Here is a 21,092-nt window from a genome sequence, read left to right on the forward strand (position 1 = left end):
CTAGTATAGTAAGGAGAAGACTTCCGGAGCAGTATAGATGCAACAAAGAGCCGTCGATTGTGGTCGAGTATTGAAGAGTCACAAGAGAAGACATGTGCAAGACAAATTATGCCAAAGGACGGGTTTAAACAGGCCGATCGTCGTGGGAAGTTACTCGTTGGTCGTCGACGGTATATCGAAGTCTCTAACGTCCTCACGATGACGATGACGCCGACGAGGAAGACAGAAACCAACGTCCATTTCAAGAATATTACCGGTTCGCTTCGATCCCGTCGTCTACGCGCGCTAACTATCCTCTCGACGTATCGCACTCAACCGTCTCCTCACAGGCCCCATCCGACTCTCCCCACGCTCCGCAAGCTCTGCCTCATCCTCTTCATCATCGCCTTCCCCGCCAACCACCCGACGTCGACCCACATCACGACCGCTCCCGCTTCCATTCCCACTCCCACTACCACCAACCATCACGTCCACCTCCTTTCCCGTCGATCGCCCCGTCGAATCTCCAGTCCCATCTTCCCCATCTCCCCCAGCCCCGGTCCCTGCTTCGACAGCACCACCGATCGAACCCCCAACACTCTCCATCGTAAACGGGCTAGCCGTCGGCGCGTCCAAGACGGCAAGCTCGTCAGGAGATAACCAGCGTGGCAAGACCATGGCGCGTAAGGGGATGAGCAGGAAAATGAATACGGGAAACCCGACGGCGGCTACGGTCTGGGTTATGGCGAAGGTGGCGCCGAAACCGAGGAGTTCGATTAGGACGAAGGTGTAGAGGGCGCGGCGACGGATTCCTCCTCCTCGTTTTACATTTCCTTCCGCTTTAGATGGCCGTTTCTCTCCCTGCCCCTCACCCTGCCCCTCACCCTGCCCCTCACCCTGGCCTTTACCCTGGCCCTGTGGAAGGGAACCAGCCGTACACCGACGCAAAGGATGTCCAGCAGGCGTCAACGCAGCATCACGAGCCAAAAACAAGATCTTGGCTGTGATCCCGTTTGCCTCCAGCGCTTGGAACCCCATGATGAAAAACAGCCCCGCCAATACACCCTGCGGAATAAGATGCAGCACCGTCAGCAATGGGCCAGTCATGGCTACCAGCGTGAGGAGACCCTGTGCGAGGTTGGAGAGACGCTGCTCGACGACGTAGATGGCACGGAAGGTGAAGCCTCGGTCGGTAGTATTAGGATCGGGGTCGGGGGTGTCGGATGAGGAGGAAGAGGAAGAAGAGAAGGTGGGCACGGCTTCGGTCACGCAGAGGGACTCGGTATGGAAGGGGGCTTGGGGGATTAAGCCGTTGGGGAAGGGTAGACCGAGGAGGCCCGCAACGCCGGTGGTTAGGCCGAGGAGGAAGAAATCCCAGTGGAAGCCGGCGGGCTTTTTGAGGGGGAACTCGGTGCCTTGGGCGATGAGGGATGATACTGGTGCCATGTCAGTTTGAGGAAGAAGTACATAATAGGGGAGAGAAGCAAGTTAGCATACCGTTGTGATCGAACCAAAAGAGGATAGTCAAGAGCAGAGCAAAGGGTATCGCCACAAAGATATCACCCACGGGAATATCCCAAAAATGCACGAACCAACTCCTCTCCGACACAGTCGGCATAAAAGCAATCCCCGTAGGCAACGTCTCAAGCGGAATATTCCTCATTTTCCCCATGTGCACAAACCCGGTGAAAAATACCACAGTCAGGGGCGTGCCATAGTCCTTGAGAAACACGCGCACGGGGTGCTTGAACAAGCTGCTCTGGCCGAGCTCGCCACAGATGTAGGAAATGGCGAAGACGAGCAGGGTCACGACGACGGAGAGGTAGAAGGGCTCGCCGTCGCCGAGGGTCTCGAGGATTTGAATGCCCTTTTGGAGGTAGATGAAGGCGACGTAGAACCCGAAGATGTCGCAGGGGAAACGGGTCACGTAACGCAGCCAGTTACACGAGTTTGCGATGGCTAGGATCCAGTGGAAGATCAGAGACCATCTGCGGGCAGGTGGTTAACGCGGTGTTACATGCATGTGTACATGCTGTGTCTGCTTGACTTACATCCCGATCCAGCACATAAAGGCTAGGTAGTTAGTCCCGCTCGGCATCATTATATCGTAGACTGTACTAGCGGACAATCTCGTTAGCCCATCCCCCCAATTCATTAATACACTCCGTAAATAAGTATGGGAAAACCTACTAGTTGAACACGGTAATCGGCCCCGTGACGCCGACAATCACCAGCGGCTGACACGCCAGGACCGAGAAGACCACAGCGCCCAACACAGACGAGAGCAGCACCTCATTAACGCCGTACTGCATTCCCGTCTTGTTGAACATATCCAACGAGAAAGCCAGGGCGGGCAGGATGCTAAACGCAGGTTAGCCAAGAACCCCATCTCAATTTGTTATTCAAATCGAAAGGAACGTGACAATGATGGGCATCAAGAAAAGAAAACCCACTTAGCAAAAAACATGTACACCGTTGCCGGCACAACCCGATAATTCCACGCATCCGTCCAATCACTAAGATAAAACGGCGCCCGCTTCCGGATATCGTTCACCATCCCCCGGAAGAGATGAATCTTCCACCACGGATCATATTTTGGTCTTGATCGCCGCTGGTGGTCCCTCTCATACGATGTGGGGGAAGTCGGGTCAGGACATGGCTGTTGTTGTTGTTGCTGTTGTTCTCTCGAAGCACGATGATGTGCTTCTTCAGATGAAGACCCCTTAGACTCAGACCCGGATGAGCGGACCCAATCCCGGATCCGGAGACCGCCCGTTTTGAGCCGAGATTCGGCTCCGACTCTGGCCCCGGCTCCGCTTTGGTGCTGGTGCGGATGATTCGTGATGGGGAGCGTGAGGCCGTCATCTCCGGAGGAGGAATTGGCGGTGAGTTTGTTGGGTTTGGAAGCCATGGCTGGCTAGGGAGGCCCTGGGGGATAAACCGAAATAGATATATGCTCTAGAGGCGAATGGAAAAAAAAGAAAAATATAAGTTCGGTGAAACGGTCAACCAAAAATTACAATTTCCACACCGTCAGAACCATCTCGGTGTTAAATCAAAGCTAAATGATAGCGTCGTCCATCTATTTTCTCTCAATTTTTTAGGGTACAATGAGAATAGATGATGGCGCGGCGCACTCTGACGGCTCTAAAACCTTTAGTTGAAGGATGGAAAGAAAAAAGAAAAGTTAAAAGTCAAAACAAGACATCAAAAATCATCTGCATGGCGTGCAGGGGCGGCCAAGAGCGGCCCCACAACAAAACTGCAGAAAAGAAGCGGGATGGAATTGGCGCCAAAGTGCAGATCCAGATGCCGTATTTCCGGTATCAACAGCCCTGGGAAACAAATAGTTGCCATTCGGTTTACTGACCGTTAGATGGCCGCTCAGGATCTCACCATGCTGTAGGGATGAAAATGCGGTGTTTGGCACAAAAACGCAAACTCATCAGAGTAGTCGCATCTTTATATGTTTATATGTTCAGTCAGCACTTGGATAAGAATATGGAAATGGGACATCTTGGTTACTGTCAATTTTTTTCCTTGTCTTCTAGCTTGCTCCCCCCTTTGCCCTCTTCTTTCAGGCCGCAATGCACACGCCTCGCCATATTTACTTATAGACAGATTATTGATACAAACATATACGAGTAGAGAAGTCTCCCTCTTCCCAAGAGGCGTGTGTGTTCAGGGATCAGATCTCATCTCCCTTCCATTCCCTTCTCCCACCACGTTCTTTTCCTCGTACATGACCCCAACTAACCAACCCCACCCAACCAGCCAAGAAAGAAGAAAAGCGCCCCAGCCATGTGTAATTTTTACATTGTCAACTCAGCTCCTTCTTCCTTCCCTTCTTCACCTCGTCCCATCAACTGGCGGACTCTGTTCCCGAAACGATACAGGTGCTGGTGCATTGGGAGTTGGCCCTTCCTCCTCCGGCGTATCAGTATTCTCCACGGGGAACGGCGGCGGCGCACTCTTCTCGCCCTGGCGGTTATCAAAGAACTTGGCAAACTCCTCTTTCTCGGGCCACTCGCGGGGGCCAAGCAGACGCACCAGGTCGTCACGCGTGAGCATCTCCTTGCGCAGCAGCTCCTCAGCGACAATCTCGATCTCCTTCTTGCGCGCGACCAGCAGCTCCTTGCACTGCTTGTAGGCCTGGTCGACGATGCGGCGGACCTCGGCGTCGATGGCCTGGGCGGTGGCCTCGGCGAAGGGCTTGTGCAGCTGGTTCTGGTCGTTCTCAAAGTGCAGCGGGCCCAGCTTCTCCGACATGCCCCACTGCGTGACCATGGTGGTGGCCATGCGCGTGACCTTCTTGAAGTCGTCGCTGGCGCCCGTAGTGACGGTGGGGAAGTGTAGTTCCTCCGACACACGGCCGCCCAACGTCATGGCCATGCGGTCCATTAGTTGGTTGGTGTTCATCAGGTAGGCGTCGCCCGAGGGGAGGTACTGCGCGTACCCCAGCGCGCCTTGACCGCGCGGGATGATGGATACCTTCAGCAGCGGGTCGGCCCACCGGAAGAACCACCCGCAGATGGCGTGGCCGGCCTCGTGGTACGCGACCGTCCGCTTCTCCTCCGGGCTGAGGACCAGCGACTTGCGCTCGAGGCCGCCGATCACACGCTCAATGGCCTGCTCAAAGTGGATCATCGAAACGGACTCGGCACCGGCTCTGGCAGCTAGAGACGTTCAACAGTAGTTAGCTTCCGTTAAAAGGGCAAGACATAATCGTTAAAAGGGGGAGAAGAAGGGGGAAAGGGAGGGGGCGCATACCAATGAGCGCAGCCTCATTACACGCGTTGGCAATGTCAGCACCCGCAAAGCCAGGAGTCAGCGCAGCCAAACGTCCCGTCAGATAATCCATATCCTCGTGAGTCAGAATCTTGGCCAGATGCACCTTGAAGATCGACTGGCGGCCCTTCATCGTCGGTCTGTCAATGTGGATATGACGGTCAAACCGACCCGGCCGCATCAGCGCCTTGTCCAGAATGTCGGGCCTGTTCGTGCCCGCCAGGACGACGACCTGCTCCGAGGTGTTGAACCCGTCCATCTCCGTAAGAATCTGGTTCAGGGTAGCCTCCCGCTCGTCGTTTCCACCACCGCGGACACCACCGTCCGACCGAGACTTGCCGATGGCATCGATCTCGTCGATGAAGATGATGCAGGGCGCGTTCTGGCGGGCCTTGGAGAAGAGATCGCGGACGCGGGACGCACCGACACCGACGAACATCTCCACGAACTCGGAACCGCTAACGCTGAAGAATGGCACTTGCGACTCGCCGGCCGTGGCCTTCGCGAGCAGTGTCTTACCGGTACCGGGCGGGCCCGAGAGGATAGCGCCGCGGGGGATCTTGGCTCCCAGCTTCTGGAAGCGCTCCGGGGTCCGCAGGAAACTAACAAACTCCATGATTTCCGTCTTGGCCTCGTCCATACCCGCCACATCCTGGAACTTAACCTTGACGGCCGAGTCGTGGTTGAACATCTTGGCCTTGCTCTTTCCAAAGCCAAACATGCCGCCACCCGCACCCCCGCTCATATTGCCCGCGCGCCGCGACAGCCAGACCAGCAAGCCGATCACCAACAGCGTCGGCCCAAACGCCATCAGGAAGCCCATAGCCGCGCCCTCGCGGGCGTAGCTCACCGGTATCCTCTCGTTCGGAGGCACTCCGAGCTCCGCCTGGGCCTCGTCTAGCCTCCTCTCAAAGGCGTCAACCGAGCCGATGGAGAAATAGTAGCTGAAGTTCGCCTTTGCCGCCTGGGAGTCGGGATACACGTTTTCGACCGCTTCCCGGTTCAACTCAACGCGTACCTGCTTGTTCTCGACCACAAGTTTTTCCACCAAGCCCTTGTCGAGGAAGTTCTTGCGCAGCTCCTGCCAGGTGATTTCCCTGGACTGGGTGATGGGAAAGACCCAGTCGTATGCCGTGAAAAAGATCATGGAGCCAATGATCCACGCTGCGGCCTCCGTGAGCCCCATTCCAAAAACTTGCGGCTGGTCCTCGCCCTTCTTATTATTCCGCCCCTGCTGCTGTTGCTTTTGAGGCCCCCCTTGTTGCTGCTGCTGCTGTTGTTGTTGCTGCCCCTTCTGCTGCTTCCCCTGTTGCTGCCGCCCCCTATTCTGTTCCTCACCCTTCTTCTTTTTCCCCTGCACCCGCCGATCCACCTCCCGGTCCAAGTTATTGAATGTCTCCTGCTCTTCCGGTGTCCTTGGGCTACCCGCCTCTTGCTGCTTGTCCTGATCCGGCTTTTGCGAGGCGACGTTTGATGCATCTCCCCGTGGTAAATTCTTTATGGCCGCATCAAACTTCATCACTATCCCAGGAACCTTGACAGCGTCCATCATGCCGAGCGTCCCGTTTCTTTGACGCTGCATTATATCCCGAAGCTCCACTGGCACACCGATCGTCTCCATCGCCTCTATGATCTTGTCTACCTCCTCCTTCCTATGCCACGCGGGGAAGGTGACGAAAAACTTCTTGACCTCCTCGATCTCCTCAGCAGTCAAGCGAACAAACCCCGGCGGGAGCGGGGGCGGCGGCGGGGGAGCTTCCTGCTGGGTCGCATGCCCGTCGTCGTCCGGCTTCGGCGGCTGATTGGGAGTGCCGCCATTCTGGCCGCCAGGTTCTCCGCCGCTTGGCCCGTTTGGCTTCGGCGAGTTGTTGGTCGAGTTGAGCCGGGTCGTGAGGAGGGTTGTGCTCGCGGGCGCAGGGCGTGGGAAGCGGGCAGCTCGCAATGCGGGTCGTGCTAATGGCTGGAGTGATAATCGTGAGCAGCGCGCCAGTTGGCGGGCTGAGGTGCGAAACATGGTCGCGAAGGTGGTGTGGAAAGGCCCCGCGCGGGGAAGGGGGGGTCGAGGGGCGTGCGTGTGTTGTCGTGAAATATGTTTGCGATGTCTTGTGCCAAGGTTTCTTCTGAAGAGAAGTGGGATGGAGGTCAGGTTGCGTTCGCCGGGGATGGATTGTGGGTGGGTCTCTTCTAACACCTTCCAGCAACGCCTTGTCTTTAAAAAGTGCGAGGAACCGCCCCCCGTCAACGCTTCGCCTGCCCCAACTAATATGTGTTTAGTAGGCTCGTCACCCTACTCTACACTGCTATACCGCACTCCTCGGAACCGATCGCTTCGTCGCCGCCGGAACTGCGGATTTCCACTGGGGGGGTTGGCGGGTCGTCGTTGTGGTGTGTGTGCGGGTTAAGTCCGGCGCGGCCGAAGTCAAAAAATCCAAAGCCCCAGGTCGCCGACGGATGACGCCCGCTTGCGTGCCGCGGGACACTTTGCCCACAAGGCCAATCGCCTAAACCTGAAACGGCTAGTCTGCAGTCACGTGCGACCGTCGAAAGACAACTACCAGCTGACTAATCTCTGGTCCGGGCAACGGGTTGCACCGCAGCCGGCGGAGCTCTTTTGTCTTGAATGTCAACCCAGGAGGGAAAACATGGAGGTACGGGAAGTTTGAGGGCTAACTCCGAGATTTAAGGAACTACTGTAGCCAACTAAAAAGCTCTCCCGCCGAGCCCACATCTAACGTCGACAACGGGCTGGATCTCTCCACCAACAAGTGGTTCTAAAGTTGCCGTGTTCCTTGTGCCACAAGCAGTCGAACTGATAGCAGCGCGGAATCGACCCCCCTTCTGCTCCTCTTCACATTAAGCAGGTAAGGCTAATTCAGAAACAAGTCTCGGTAAGTAGGGAAACCTTTCGAATGTACGGAGAAATATATAAACCAGCTACCTTTTAAACCGTGGTCAAATTCCCAGGATTGAACACAGTACCCCCCCAGAGATACGATATATGTAGCAAGTGTGATAAAACATCTCCTAGAAACTAAAACCGGGCCCGCTATATCCCCAAATCATTTCCCAGTCTCTCCCGCGCCCGCTGCCGCCTCATACACCCAGCTCCATTACCCAACCACCAACATCACATCACCTAACATGAGGCCCCGGGCCCTGATGTGGCACTTGCCCGTGCCCCTGACGCTGATGATGCTGCCCCTGCCCCCCATCCCCTCCCTGATCCATCTGATCCATCCCCCCGCCGCCCCCAAACGCACCATTCTCGACACTCGGATACGCCCCGCCACTCATCTCAGCCCAGTTCCAGTCTAGCGTCATAGGCAAACTGAACAAATCCTGCGGAAGCATCGGTTGCTGGTAGAAGACACTTCCCGAGCCGGCGCCGCCTCCAGGTCCCGTTAATGGTGGGCTGGCTATCCCCCCGCCGGGGCCGAGCCCCGCAGCGGCGGCCATGGCGTCCATGGCACTGAACGAGGTCATGTCTGCGTAGGAATTGTACTCAGAGCTGTCAGGCGTGAACTCGCTGTGCCAGCCGGTTGGTGCGAGGCCCGGAGATGGAGACTGGCTCATGGTGCCTGTCATGGGACTGCCGTTGCCATTTTGGTTCTGCGGGGACTGGTGGTTGATCGTGGGCGGGGATAGGTGGCTCTGGTTGTTTGTAGCGTACGATCCGCTGGGTTGAGGCGTGGCGGAGCTCGATGTTGCTGGTCGGGACGTCGGTGGGATGGGGTTCGGATTGAAAGATGGAGAATTAGCCGCATCAGTAGCCGGTTTTGTCGCCGACTGATCCTGGTTGTTCTTCCGCTTCCGTCGCGAGGCGTGATCCTTCTCGGCCTTCTCTATCACAACCTTGGCGATTCGGTCAAACTCGGAGCACACACCCAGCATCCGATGCACACCGCCTGTCTCTGCTTCGTGGCCAAGCATAGACAAGAAGTTGACGACAACGTTCATTAACTTCGTGTCGGACTTCGCCCGGGGGTCGAGGGGGTTCTGAAGAATATGCCCGAATAACGTGACAAGTGCCGATACTGGGAAATACAACACCATCCTATGACAGGTCAGAAAACACAGAGAGCAAACCAAAATGCTAGCGATGTTATACGCACCAGACACACGAAAAGTCGCCCTGTGGGATGTATTTCAGCAGTGAGATCGACGCCCTAGCAGCTGAGGTACATAGAGCTGCCGAAGAGAAGATGCGTGGGTTCAGAGGCCGCGCGTTAAGCCCCTGAATAGCAAAGTCGGACAACCGGCTGGTCCAGTAGCCGTGGTGGATCGACATACGGTGGATCGTCGTGAGGCAATTGTAGTAATTGAAGTGCAGCATGACAATGTGAAGAATAAGGGGCGTATGCGACGCCTTGATCTCATGCTCCGGCCGGAAGTCGATGGGAATGCGGTCTTTCCAGTCCTCCAACTCCTTATCGAGCTCGCCAATGGTGTTAAGCAACTCGCCATCGGTCTGCTTCGTCGCCTTGGTCGAGTAAAGTTTCGTGTACACCCTGCTCTCAACGATGGCGAGCTCGCACATCACGCGGAACAAATTCATTTTCCCCTTGCCGTCCGCCAACGGGATGTTACCGATTCCATCTGCGGGATCAGCATCAGGCAGCTCCACGTTCATGTCAGCATCGTCCTGTGCCGGTGGCCGACCAGACCGAAGGCACGAGTCCTTGTCAAGCATGTAGGCGATCCAAAATACCCGCTTCCGTTGCTCGATCTCGATCGGGTTGAGATTAAACCCCGTACCACGCTTGTGTAGACCAATAGTGTGCGAAAGCCGGATCGCAGTGGCGATGAGCAGGGTCGACGGCTGCGGGTTTGGAGTCCCTTGCATGAAAAGAGACATTCCCAGAAGGGCCTGGACGCTGAGAAGGTCGGTGTTGCGCATGATCAGTTCGGAAAACGTGGCCATGGCGTTCTTCATGTAAGACCAAGCCTTTTCATCCTCCTCTTGTGGGACGAGGTTACTCATAACCCGCAAACGATGTGCAATGGCCAACGCCACGTTCAAGCTAGCCCACCAGCCAGATCCGGTATACGGGTCGTTTGAGTACTGTCTCTCCACCAGATGCATAAACGTCGGCTGATGGAAAAGCGGGAATATGCAATTGAAGTTCTCGAAGAAGTCCTTCAGCAGCGACAGCGCCTCCGGCTTCGGAGGCAGGTCCCTGAAGACGGTGCGGCGAAAGAGATCCCCGAAGACATCGGGTTTCCACGCAGTCCACTTGTGGTCGTCGATCGACACGTCGGAGATCATCTGTTGGAACGACGAGTCTCCCATTTTCTCATTCACCCACTGCACACCCTTGGGCGAGAAAATTGAGAATCCAGAGGATGAACCTGCACTAATATTAGCCACAGAGTGTTAAAAGAACAACATCACAGTCAGCACAAGCGTTTTCATACCAATATACCGGGTCTCGCCGTTGGTATTTGTCACGAGCGAGCACATCATTTCGGACAGCTCGGCAACCTCCTCTCGATCGTCGTCTTGACTGTCTTTGTCGGGTGTGGATGATCTCTGTTTCTCTCCATCCTTTGAAGGTTCCGGCGAGGCTATCGCGCTACGGGGGGTCGACGTACTCCCATTTGGGGCTGTGGCGACTTGTGGTGAGGTTGGGTCGGAAACGGCCTGCGAATTTTGCCTCGACTGCTGATGCTTCTCGACCAACTTCTTTTCCAACGTCCCAAGGTCAGTAGCCCCGTTATCGTCCTCGCCGAGCAAGCCTACGTCCATGATGTCAGCGGATCACCCAACTAAAGTTCCAGCCAAAGGGCCGGGTACAAGCGATAATTCCAGGCATACCCGATAGCCGCAGTAGGTGCTCCATACGCCCGAGGCGGTTCTCAAGCCCCTCGATATATTTGGCCCTATCCTAGTTAGCAAGCTCGCATGCCACGACGGAGGGTATGTTTCCAGGAACTCACCCCTTGGGGGGATTCCGCTTCTTCTCCACCTGCGTGAAGACACACTCCGTCTTGTAGTTGGTACAATGCGTGCAGGCGGGCAGCTTGCCGTCGCACTTGATCTTCTTCTTCCTACACATATCACATGCCTAGTGATAAACGTTAGTCAGTACGACCGCCGACGATTTTCATCACCCCCCTTTTTACCCAGTCCAACTGCGGCTCTGTGGCTTCAACTTACCCTTGCGATCCGCCTCCTCTTCGCCTCGTTTGTGTCCTCCAGCAGTCCATGATCTCCAAACATCTGCGCCGCGAGTAGGTCGGGGGGCAGCTGCGGTATCGGTAACCCATGTTCATTGTAGCCGCCGAATATCTGAGGGGGCGGGTTCAACAGTGGTGGCGGCTGGATGGGCATCTGAAAGCCTGAATGCATGTTGTGATCCATTGCTAATCCGCGTCGACGCTATGTCGAATCCCGGGGTACAGAAATCGCAGTCGTTTGATGGCGGTTGAGATGAACGAAAGGCCGTAATGGATTAGGAACCCTATTAAGCTGATGTCCAAGCTGAAGCTGTCCGATATGGTACAATGAGGGGTTGCGTAAAGCGGTGGTAGCCGCCGACGGGAGGCTGCTATTGTTACCGTCCAGTCTTAGGACGGGATGCACCGGAACAGCCGGAACTTAAGAGGCGCAGTAGTCCAGTTTAGAGTGGTACAGATTCGAGTATGACGGAAAGAGGGTAGCTATCGTGATAGCATACTAGTGATCGTGGCTGTCCAGGTGGTGTTTTACTGCGGACTTGCGGCGGGTAGAAGAGCAAATCAAGAGACGCGACCGCAGGTTTCCAAATCCCTTCTTTCGGAGACTGTGTAAGCAGCGGAAGCGAGAAAAGTGCCCCAAAATGGATGGGCGCGGTGTTGTGGCAAGGGACGTGAGCAGCGTCACAGGTGACGGAAAAGGCGGGCGAACTGCTGAGTCTTGAGGAGGGGCTTCCTGTTGACGCGAAGCTTATGATCTGATTGTGTTTCCCTCCTGGAATTGGTATTAACAACAAGCTATACAAAGAGGGAAAGACCGGATGAAGACGGGAGGTTTAAGTTTCTAGGGTGGTGGCGGACGAGAGAGTCGCAAGATGGCGGGCGGTCGAGCGGGAGATGCTTAACGGGCGCGCACCCCAGAAAGTCCCGTCATAGCGGGGCCGCCCCCCGATCCAGTAACTCCCGGCCGCACTTGGTGGCTGTGGGGGGACGGGACAGCGCTTGTGCACGGACGGCAAAGACCAAATTCAGGGTGTTCCCTTCCACAGCTTGGTCAGCACTTGTTCATGACCCCAGGCTTTTCAAGCCCTGCAGCTCAAGATCTTGGATCGACGTTGTCTGATGATTCTCTCCTTCTCCCTCTCTCTCATCCTAGACTAGCAACAGAACAAAAAAGCACAGCATACGAACAACACTAACCTTTAGGACTACTCACCCACACAGCGATGCATTGACATAAACCCTCTGCTTTCCCATAACTTCTTCCTACCCGCCGGTCACCCCCCCTTCGGACATATACATAACGTCTGACGCCACTAGGGGTATGCACGACCCTCCATCATGGGCCTCGCACCCCACGAACCCCGAAGCCGAAAAACACGCAGTGACACCTGAATCTGATGTGTGGTGGCCCAACCCGGGCAGGGGGAGAACAGCAACCTAATCGGGGTGTGCCCCCTCGAGCGCGTGCTTGACCCGGAGTCCGGCGTTTGGGAATCATTGTGTACCTCTGCAAGAGCCGCGCAGGGATGTTCTGTTTCCAGCCCTCCATAGGTTTTCTGGACCCAAGGCGCGCGCATCGTCAGACACATAAGATATGCCCATTTCCAGGTCTTGTCACCATCATCTCAAATTCTCGTCTCAAGGATCCCAGCATGGGTTCGTGCCAGTATCGGATGTGAGCTTCCAGCTTGGCTGAAGGTCGTTTGGCACGCGTCCTTCTTGGCCTTGAAAGATAAAAGTCTCCTGTTGTTTACTTGGTTCAAACCCACACCTCTCGAGGTGTGGACCCATTGGTTTCTCTTGTTCTTGGCTTTCAGAACCGTTACTCGCCAACATACCAGCGGCCCTCCCGAACAGCGCTAATCGATCACATCGCAACGTGAAGGATCCAATTTCATCCCATATCATACAATTCATTGCATCAGAACTATAGTGAACGGTTACTCTCTCCCGCCATTGCCACCCAAAAGGCTGTCCGTTCCATGCGCATGGTCAGTTCATGAGACAGTCTTGAAACGGGGACAAGGGTCCGGGCGGGAACAAGCACGACCCACCTCATCGCCATCAACACCAGCATCGAGCAACGCTCACCAGTCACAGCTCACTGTTATCTATCATCTCCATATAGGGAGGCCTCTACCGCTTTGATGCTAATATCGCCGAGGAGGGAAGAATGACAAATTCCCGTTCGAACCATAACCCCGAATTTGTTTCCGCGCTCGGAAGTTCAGTTTCAAATCTTGGCATTCGTCATCCCCTTGGGCGTTTTGTCGTGAAGGGCGGCTTCGAATATTTTTTTTTTATCCCGGAATACTGTCGAAGGTTCTTGATCGTCGCCGTTTCGGCACTTTAGGAGTCTGGAATTATGATGCGAGTTTAAAGCGTACACCAGGGGACAACAATGTGAATGTGGGAGTATCATTCTTGTTGCTGCGTGCAACGTCCACATGCTTCCATGTGGAAGGACTTTTTTACCTGCCGTTGGTGGGCAACTTTTATGACTATAGAGCTATTCAAAAAAAAAAAAAAAAGGAAATAAATAAATTTTTTTTTTTAAAAAAAAATGGAGGCTTCAAGTGCAACCCGCGGTTTCGCTTTTGAGGTCTTAAGACAAGACGACGAACCTAGGTGGATTACCCGCTGCCTAACCGACACCCACCCCCAGCTCAACATCTCTTAGATTACGAATCAACTCAGACGGTACGAACTGACACAACGGCTAAAAGAAACCTCATAGTAGTCGTACCGTGCTCGGCAAAGGTCGACACAGTCACAGTCCAGGCGGTATCAAAGGCTTACGATGACGCGGCGGACGCGGTGAAAAGAACACTAAGTGCGTGCCAAACAGAGTGATGACAAGAAACTTAAGTATTCGGACATCTGATACCGGAACGTGGTAGGTAAGTGTAGTAGATCTAACTGGTATCCACGTCTATCAAACAGTGCCTGAGATGCAGACGGACAAATAGACAACCCGGGGGCTCCGATTCAACAACAGACATATATATATCTAGATGGTGCCAGCAACTAGGCAACTTTCTCTTTTTCTCTCGCCTTAAAGTATGTACAAGAACTTTATCCCTTTGATTCAGACGCCCCGGTTATGATGACCACAAGACCCAGAACACACCCCATCCATCAGACCAGAAAATAAGCGGTTCTCAGCGAGGTGGGTCCGGTTGTTGCTGATATCTTATCCCTAACCACCCGCAGGAAATTGCGGTATGCCAAGGAGTGTTTCCTACTCTGTCAAGGAATCCTCTAAAGAGAGAGACACAGCGTGAAAGGGAAATAGAAGAGATAGTGTGTAAGAGAGCGAACATGTATCGTATGAGGTCTGTGTGTATGTGTATGCGGCTGTGTATGAGTGCCCTGATTTTCATCTTGACGGCCATCCGTTTGGCCCAAAATCAGCCATGCTTGAGAAGCAAATTGCAAAGCAGGCCCCCCGCTCCCTATTGCTCACACCCCATTTGCAACCCCAGACGCCTTTATTCCAGACATTAATGACTAAGTAAAAAAGAACAGGAGAAGCCACACAAATGTAAAGTGGACATCCTCCCCTGAGGCGATTGTAGGAAACCAACAATCACGCTCATAAAGTATCCTCCTCCAAGAATCTCGATCCAGACCCCCTTGACGCGATGGAGGTGATACTGTGGTCGGCATCGTCCGCAAACGGCGAAGTCATAGGGAATACCGAAGACCGAATGTCGGCTGAATACGGCCCATGCTGCTGGACCGGTGTCCGGTGGGCGCCGTCTCGATATATCGGAACGCCGCTGACCGGCCGCATCGGGGTTCCCAGCTGCAAGTGGGTATCGTTGTTGTCGGTGCCGATACTGGCGCTGTCCGAGAAAGGGTTTGAGTCGCGGTATCGCGACGGACTCCCGCTACCAACACTGTCGTGTGGGCGGTGCTCGCGCGGTTGCGGCTCGGTGTAACCGTCACCACCGGATTCGAGAACTGAAACTAGCTTCCTCCCAGACACCCTGTAAAACCCTCTCTCTTGGGACTCAGGCTCGGGGGGTGCAGCCCCGATCGCCCGTTTCCCGCTCAATCTCGCCAATGCAGCAGGGATGGTGAAGGCACCCGTGGTCCGCTCTGCCATTGTCCTTCCACCGCCCCCGGGGCTTGATGGGTCCGGAGACCCAAGGCCCCGGCCCCGCGATCGAGGATCGTTGTCGCCAAGTAGCATAATACCTCCGCCGCGCTGCTTCTTCCATTTCAGTAGGTACAGCAAAGCAAGAACGATGAGCGATATGGCAGCAACGCTACCGACAACTCCGCCAACAACGGCATTTCGGGTCTCGGGAGGGAGGGTGGATGAGTGCTGTGGATCGGGCACTGGCGCTGGTGCTACAGTAGTCGAGGGTACGGCATCGATAGTGGCGGGACCGCCGGGCGCAGTCGCAATCGCGGGGGTGTTAGCGATCGTAGGTGTAGTCCAGAGCGTGGTGCTTCTGGACGAAGCGAATGATTTGGCTCGTGTGTGGTTCGAGAAAATGCCAGCTGTATGGTTGCCAAAGAGTGTCGGGTGATGTGCTGCTCAGGGGTTAGCGGGTGCTTTTATCTTAAATGAGAAGAAAAATCGCATCGGATTGATTGGGACGTCTGTGTCGGGTTACACGTACTGGAAGAAGAGTTTTTGGCGCCGGTCAAACTCGGGAAAGAGGCGGTGGTGGTGGTAGTTGAATGAGTGGACGTCGAGGTCTCCGAGGAGGACGTAGACACGGTGGTCTCCGTCTCGGCGGAGGTGGTCGACGATGGCGCGCCATCAGTCGGATCGGGAAGTAATCCAGAGAAAGACACGCTGGGCAACACGGCACCGATGCCGGTCAGGACGGCCGAAACAGCTGCCGGCAGCGCTGACAAGATCGGTGCAACGGGGTCGAGGAGGTCGGGAGGGCCCACGGGGTTACCGGGCGTAGGGGTCGAAGTCAGGGTTCCGACACTTGTAACAGCGCCCCTCGCATCAAGGTAATGGACGACAGATACGGTTTGAAAAACAACGACCGGGGGACCTTCCAAATCTCCTTCTCGTTTTGGGGGTGAACGAATGTGTTGCGAGGCGGCAGCGTCGACCTCAGTGGGATGCAAACGATGGTGTTGGCGATGGTGCCGAATCTGATGGTTGTGGTTGTGGGTGTAGACGAGATCGTCGTGTTGGAAGTGATTGTGATTGTGGCGGGTGCTGCGGGCCTGAAAGAGTGAAGGCCCGCTGGCATCCTCGGCACCGCCCTGGCTGGCCATGGCGTTCCTTGGGTGGCTGTGAAGAGAACGAATGTGGGCAAGAGCTGCCAAAAAAAAAGCGAAAGGCGAAAAAGAGTGTCGGCAGTGGGCACGAATGGCAGGCTAGCAGCCCAACCCCGTATTCGGTCGCCCCTTGGATGAATTGGATGGATGGAAGCTCGTAAAGTCGAGGGTCGATATGCGCGTGATCCGTGGCAGGCGGCTCGTCATGGTCGCAGGAAACCGAGCATTTCGTCCCCTCTTTCACCGAAAGACCAGTAAAAAAACAGGAATTTCGCTTTTAACCGTCCCTTTTGGTAGGAAGGGGGAGTCGATCGCTCGTGTATTGCGGACGGCAGAAAGGCAACGGAATTGCCGTTGACTCACCCGCTCCGCATTGTCTGCGATGTTGACGGTCAAACTCGCACCAGCACACGGTCGACAAAGAGAAGGAAGAGAGAAAGAATGGCCGTCCGCGGGAATGGGAAACGTCGCGTGGATATCCTGCACCGCACACACACTTCTTCTTCCCAGTCCCCAGCGATCTTCTATTTTAATTTAAATTGCCGTTCCCAGGGGTTCCAAGAGAGCCCAGACAACGACGCCCGCGGGCACATCCACGCTGGAGGCAATCGGGCCTGAACGGCTGTTGCCAATGTGCCAATTTCGCTTCCTGGGCAAGCCGGGCTGTCCCTCGCCCACTCAGGCACGGGCGGACCACGGTTGGCCAATGGTGTTATTGCTGGGGGGACGGGAATGCAGACACCCGCTGCGCCTATTGGCTGCAGCCCTGAAGATGCGGTTTTCTGACGAGGACAGGGGGAGGAGCACGTTCAAAGACAGACCTCCTCACAATTCTCTCCCCCCGCCGAGTGGATTGGCTGTTTGCGAGCACGAAACACGAGGTTGGAAAACGCAAACCGCTCAACTGGCCCCCACTTCCGTAACGGTCAAGCAGCCTGCGCGGTCCTGACCCGACACGAGGAATGGAAATACGGGATATCCAGGCCCAGAAGCTAGGCACGCCAGGCTCAAGCCGGGCGGGGTCGGCAGGATTGAGTTGCATGAGATCGAGCCGGATAATCGGCGCTGGGCGCGTTGGCATGGAACTGACGGAGGAAGTCATGAGGCGGAAGAAAAGCCAAACCATAAAGTTAACTCGTACAAATATCGTGACCTCGGCAAGTGCTTTTGCTGGCGGAAGCCCAACATGCAGGGGGACTTCGAATGGGCGTGGGCAGCCTCAACAAACAAGCGCAAGAGAGTGTTTGATATTACTATGTACTTTGCAGGCAGGCACGCAGTGCGACCTCACCCACAAGTCCAGAACCCGGTATTGGTCTTCCAATTCTCCCATGCAGTGTAAACATCCATTCAAGGCTGCACCTCTTTGTGTGTTCATCGTTTGAAAAGAGGTGCAGCTTGCGGACCCGCTGTGGTACAAGGGGAATTACCGTTCTTTTCATTCAACGGTTCGAAAATTACAACGAAGTGGGCCACGGTTTTGGCTTTGTCCCATCAACTTTCCAGCTACCCACCTTGTGGCTCAGCTGCTAGCTGACGACGCCCCCCTCGCACTCTCTGCGCATTTCATTATAACGTGAGAAACAAAGAACGATCGAGCCTAGAATCCTTGAAAGGCACACACAAAATCCTGCTCGCAATTGCCTCTGTGCCGCACCATGGAATAACAAACGGCCCCCAAAAAGCGTTTGCCGACCACGCGCTGCCGATTTTGTTGACGTCATGGAGTGGGCATCGACCCCGGCCTCACAGGCTTCGACTTCAACACTCGGTATCCCGGACGACCTTGGCCGGCACACCGTGGCCGCGGGCCCGCAATGGGGCGCCCGAGACCCCCGGACCTCATCCACTCAGTCGCTCGTGCCTTCGACCCAAGACGGCAACGACCACGGCGAAGGCCGAAAGAGGAAGCTCCTCGTGGTTTACATCCACGGGTTTATGGGAGACAACTCTTCTTTCCGCTCGTTTCCCGCCCACGTACACGCCTTCCTCAAAACCCTCCTAGCTGAGACCCATGTCATACACTCCAAAATCTACCCCCGGTATAAGACTTACAAGTCTATAGGGGTAGCCCGCGATAACTTCTCCCAGTGGCTGGCGCCTCATGAATCGCCAACTACTGATGTGATTTTAGTCGGGCACTCCATGGGTGGGTTGTTAGCTGCAGATGTGGTTCTACTAGTATGCTATATCTGTTATTTTGAAGAAGCCCGTTTGGGGTGTTAGTTATCGAGCGTACCTAGGTGGACTAACATGCCCATCTAGCCCAACCAAAGCCCTTATGGCGGCCCCTCCCCTTTCCGGCACCGAATTCTTGGCACTATCTCACTCGATGCTCCCTTGCTCGGCCTTCACCCAGGTATCGTCGTCTCGGGCATCGCGAGTCTCTTCAGACCCACACCGGCCCCCCCAACACTAGATAATCAGGACTCGCAAACCGACCATTTATCCCCCAGACCGTCTCAGGATCTCTCACCGGACCCATCTATCTATTCTGAAGTCTCGCCCCCTCCCGGGACGGCCTCATCTAGCCTCGCCTCTTATCAGTCAAACTCAACCGTGGACTCCTCCTCACTAGATTACCCAGACCCCCTTTTCAACCCTCCGTTCGCCAACGATGTCGCATTTGTAGACCGCGGCTGGTTCAAAAACGTTCTTCATTTTGCGAATAAGCATCGGCGAGAGAATCTTGTCAATGCCGCCGCAAGCCACATTGTTTCACATCTCGAATTCGGCGCCTGCCTAGCCGACTACCCGCAGCTCAACATTCGATATAACAAGCTCAGAAAGTTGGAGGATGTTGAGGACTTGGAACAATCCGGACGCCCGCGCGTTCGGTTCGTCAACTATTACACCATATCCACTGGTTTCATCAAACCCCCAAAGCCACCTTCGCCTCATGGACCGTCGTCGGAACCTCCAGAACCAGCCGGGGACGTCAAGGGATTATTACAGGACCTGAGTTCGCTTGAGTTAAAACCGGGAGAACCCCCTTTAGAGACGGATGGAGATACCCCCAGAATATCCGTGGAGTACGACGATGGTTCAGAAACGGACAGTCTTCAAATACTCGAGCCCATGCCGGAACCAGAGCCGGAACCCGGCGCAGACTCGAAGCCTGACCCAACGCTAAAGCTTGCCCAGGATGTACCCGAAACAAAGTTGGGATCAGATTCCCAACCTGACCCGGGCGCGGAGCCTATATCTGAGGCCCCGAACGAAAAGTCGGAGCCACATCCCGAGGGCCTTCCACAGGATCAGGCATCCGAGCCCGACACAAAACACGACACCCCCGACGACCACTCTACGCAAGAAGGCCCCGTAGCCAACAACAACTCAGATTTGCCCCCCATCCCCGATGTCCCCATACCTCCCGAGACTCCCGAATTCGAGGCATACCCCGATAAAGAGAGCCGCAAACAAGCCGAGAAAACCCACAAAGCCGCCCAAAAAGCGTACTCCCAAGCCATCAAAGCCCGAGACAAGGCCATCAAAGACTGCCAAAAGGCCCTCGAGAAACAACAGCGCAAGGCGCTCAAGCTAGAAAAGAAACAAGCCAAACTCCTCGCCAAGTCCGGCGAAACCGCCAACAGCACTTCCAACAACCCCCTCCAAGAAGAAGATGACAATACCACAGAAGCCAAAACCCCCCACAAACCCAACCCCCGCAAAGAAAAACCCCCCCGCCGCCGGAAATTCTGCATGCTCCCCCCGAAATCCAACTCCGTCGTAGACCCGACCTGGGTGGAAGTTTACATGGAAGGTGTCGACGAGGTTGGCGCGCACTGCGGCCTATTTTTTCCCGGTCCTCATTATGAGCGGTTGGTGGGGGATGTTGGGGATAGGATTGCTGGGTGGGTGTGGGAGGACGCGACGAGGAGGGTGCTTTTGGAGGAGAAAGAGGCGGGGGGTGTTTGAGGGGGGGGGGGAATGTCTGGTAGTTGGGAGGGAGATGGCGGGGTTTAATATGCAGGTGCAGTTCTAGCTCAGCGTTGGGTTTTTTATCTGTCTTTGTGTATCCGAGTATGCGCTGCGTTTAGGCGTAGATAATAGATAACCATGCCTCATAGAGAGAAAGGAGGCATTCTAAGATAGGGTGAAATAAGGAACAACGTAATGTATATTCGACTACCCACGCGACCCAAATCACCATGTTCTGTCTGAGCCGTCTAGCCCATACGTGTACCATAGCCGCGCTTAGCACCGCCTGGAATTCCCAGTCTTGTTAACCTTCTCAGTCTCTGGTAAGCTGTGCTGCGAAGTAGAACCCCGCGGCGTTGTATCTGATGATAGGACGGTGCCGAGGTGGGCGAAGGAGAAAATGAAGAAAGGATAGGTGGTAAGGGGGTTCCGTGGGAGTGGACGCCGCCGCAAGTTTGCATAACCGGAACCGAGAGGATGCAGGGGACAACTATAAGCTTAGTTCGCATGACGCGAACGCAAGTAGTGTATGCGTGTTTTTGCGGCACAGCTTTCTTGATGCCCGACGCGTCTAGGACTGCGCAAGGGAGAGCGCTGTTTATTGCCCCAGCCATTCATTGGCATGCAAGGACCCGAGTTGATAAATCTGGGAAGGTAAACAGCAAACAACATGATCACACATGCCGAATTGAAGTAGATTGATATGATGCGACAAACTACATTTCGGCATTGTGACTGAGAACGCTAACGTTCACGCAATTTGGGGACGCGATCATTTTGCATCATTATGGCATATATTTACAGCCTGTCTTAGGCCCCTAATTTGAGTTTTGATAATAAACGAGAATCAAAAGACAGGGCGTTGCAGGCATAAAACCATATGATAAGATGTTGAGTCAGGTAGCAGCAGCGCGAAAGAAATCGCGTGCTCCTCGCTACCAACCTCCCGTCATCTATCCCGCAAAATGTCC

At 55.0% G+C, this 21,092-nt stretch overlaps 4 protein-coding genes across 4 annotated transcripts; 1 reads left to right on the forward strand and 3 right to left on the reverse strand.

The window, feature by feature from the left end:
* Window positions 1-285: 285 nt before the first annotated feature.
* Window positions 286-2,890, reverse strand: C8A04DRAFT_12126 (HCO3 transporter family-domain-containing protein; the record flags this gene model as incomplete). Its single annotated transcript, XM_062777224.1, has 6 exons — window positions 286-794; window positions 909-1,415; window positions 1,477-1,967; window positions 2,031-2,096; window positions 2,170-2,340; window positions 2,433-2,890. 6 exons carry the CDS (start codon window positions 2,888-2,890, stop codon window positions 286-288), a joined length of 2,202 nt encoding a protein of 733 aa, XP_062637107.1.
* A 473-nt stretch (window positions 2,891-3,363) lies between these two features.
* C8A04DRAFT_37161 (6c6d08f8-8b27-48d1-a5e9-ee3a8a61eadc) lies at window positions 3,364-11,116 on the reverse strand (the record flags this gene model as incomplete). Its single annotated transcript, XM_062783790.1, has 9 exons — window positions 3,364-3,439; window positions 3,869-4,655; window positions 4,750-6,720; window positions 8,028-8,821; window positions 8,880-10,116; window positions 10,183-10,503; window positions 10,583-10,647; window positions 10,705-10,832; window positions 10,925-11,116. The coding sequence occupies 9 exons, from the start codon at window positions 11,114-11,116 to the stop codon at window positions 3,364-3,366; spliced, it is 5,571 nt and encodes a 1,856-aa protein (XP_062637108.1).
* Window positions 11,117-14,539: 3,423 nt separating this feature from the next.
* Window positions 14,540-16,197, reverse strand: C8A04DRAFT_37162 (uncharacterized protein; the record flags this gene model as incomplete). The annotated part of the gene is made up of 2 exons (XM_062783791.1): window positions 14,540-15,489; window positions 15,579-16,197. 2 exons carry the CDS (start codon window positions 16,195-16,197, stop codon window positions 14,540-14,542), a joined length of 1,569 nt encoding a protein of 522 aa, XP_062637109.1.
* Window positions 16,198-17,922: 1,725 nt separating this feature from the next.
* C8A04DRAFT_28523 (uncharacterized protein) lies at window positions 17,923-20,118 on the forward strand (the record flags this gene model as incomplete). The annotated part of the gene is made up of 2 exons (XM_062780671.1): window positions 17,923-18,381; window positions 18,466-20,118. The coding sequence occupies 2 exons, from the start codon at window positions 17,923-17,925 to the stop codon at window positions 20,116-20,118; spliced, it is 2,112 nt and encodes a 703-aa protein (XP_062637110.1).
* Between the last annotated feature and the right edge of the window lie 974 nt (window positions 20,119-21,092).

Source organism: Dichotomopilus funicola, assembly GCF_033296635.1.
Source record: "Dichotomopilus funicola strain CBS 141.50 unplaced genomic scaffold C8A04scaffold_30, whole genome shotgun sequence".
In the NCBI taxonomy this organism is placed as follows: Eukaryota; Fungi; Ascomycota; class Sordariomycetes; order Sordariales; family Chaetomiaceae; genus Dichotomopilus; species Dichotomopilus funicola.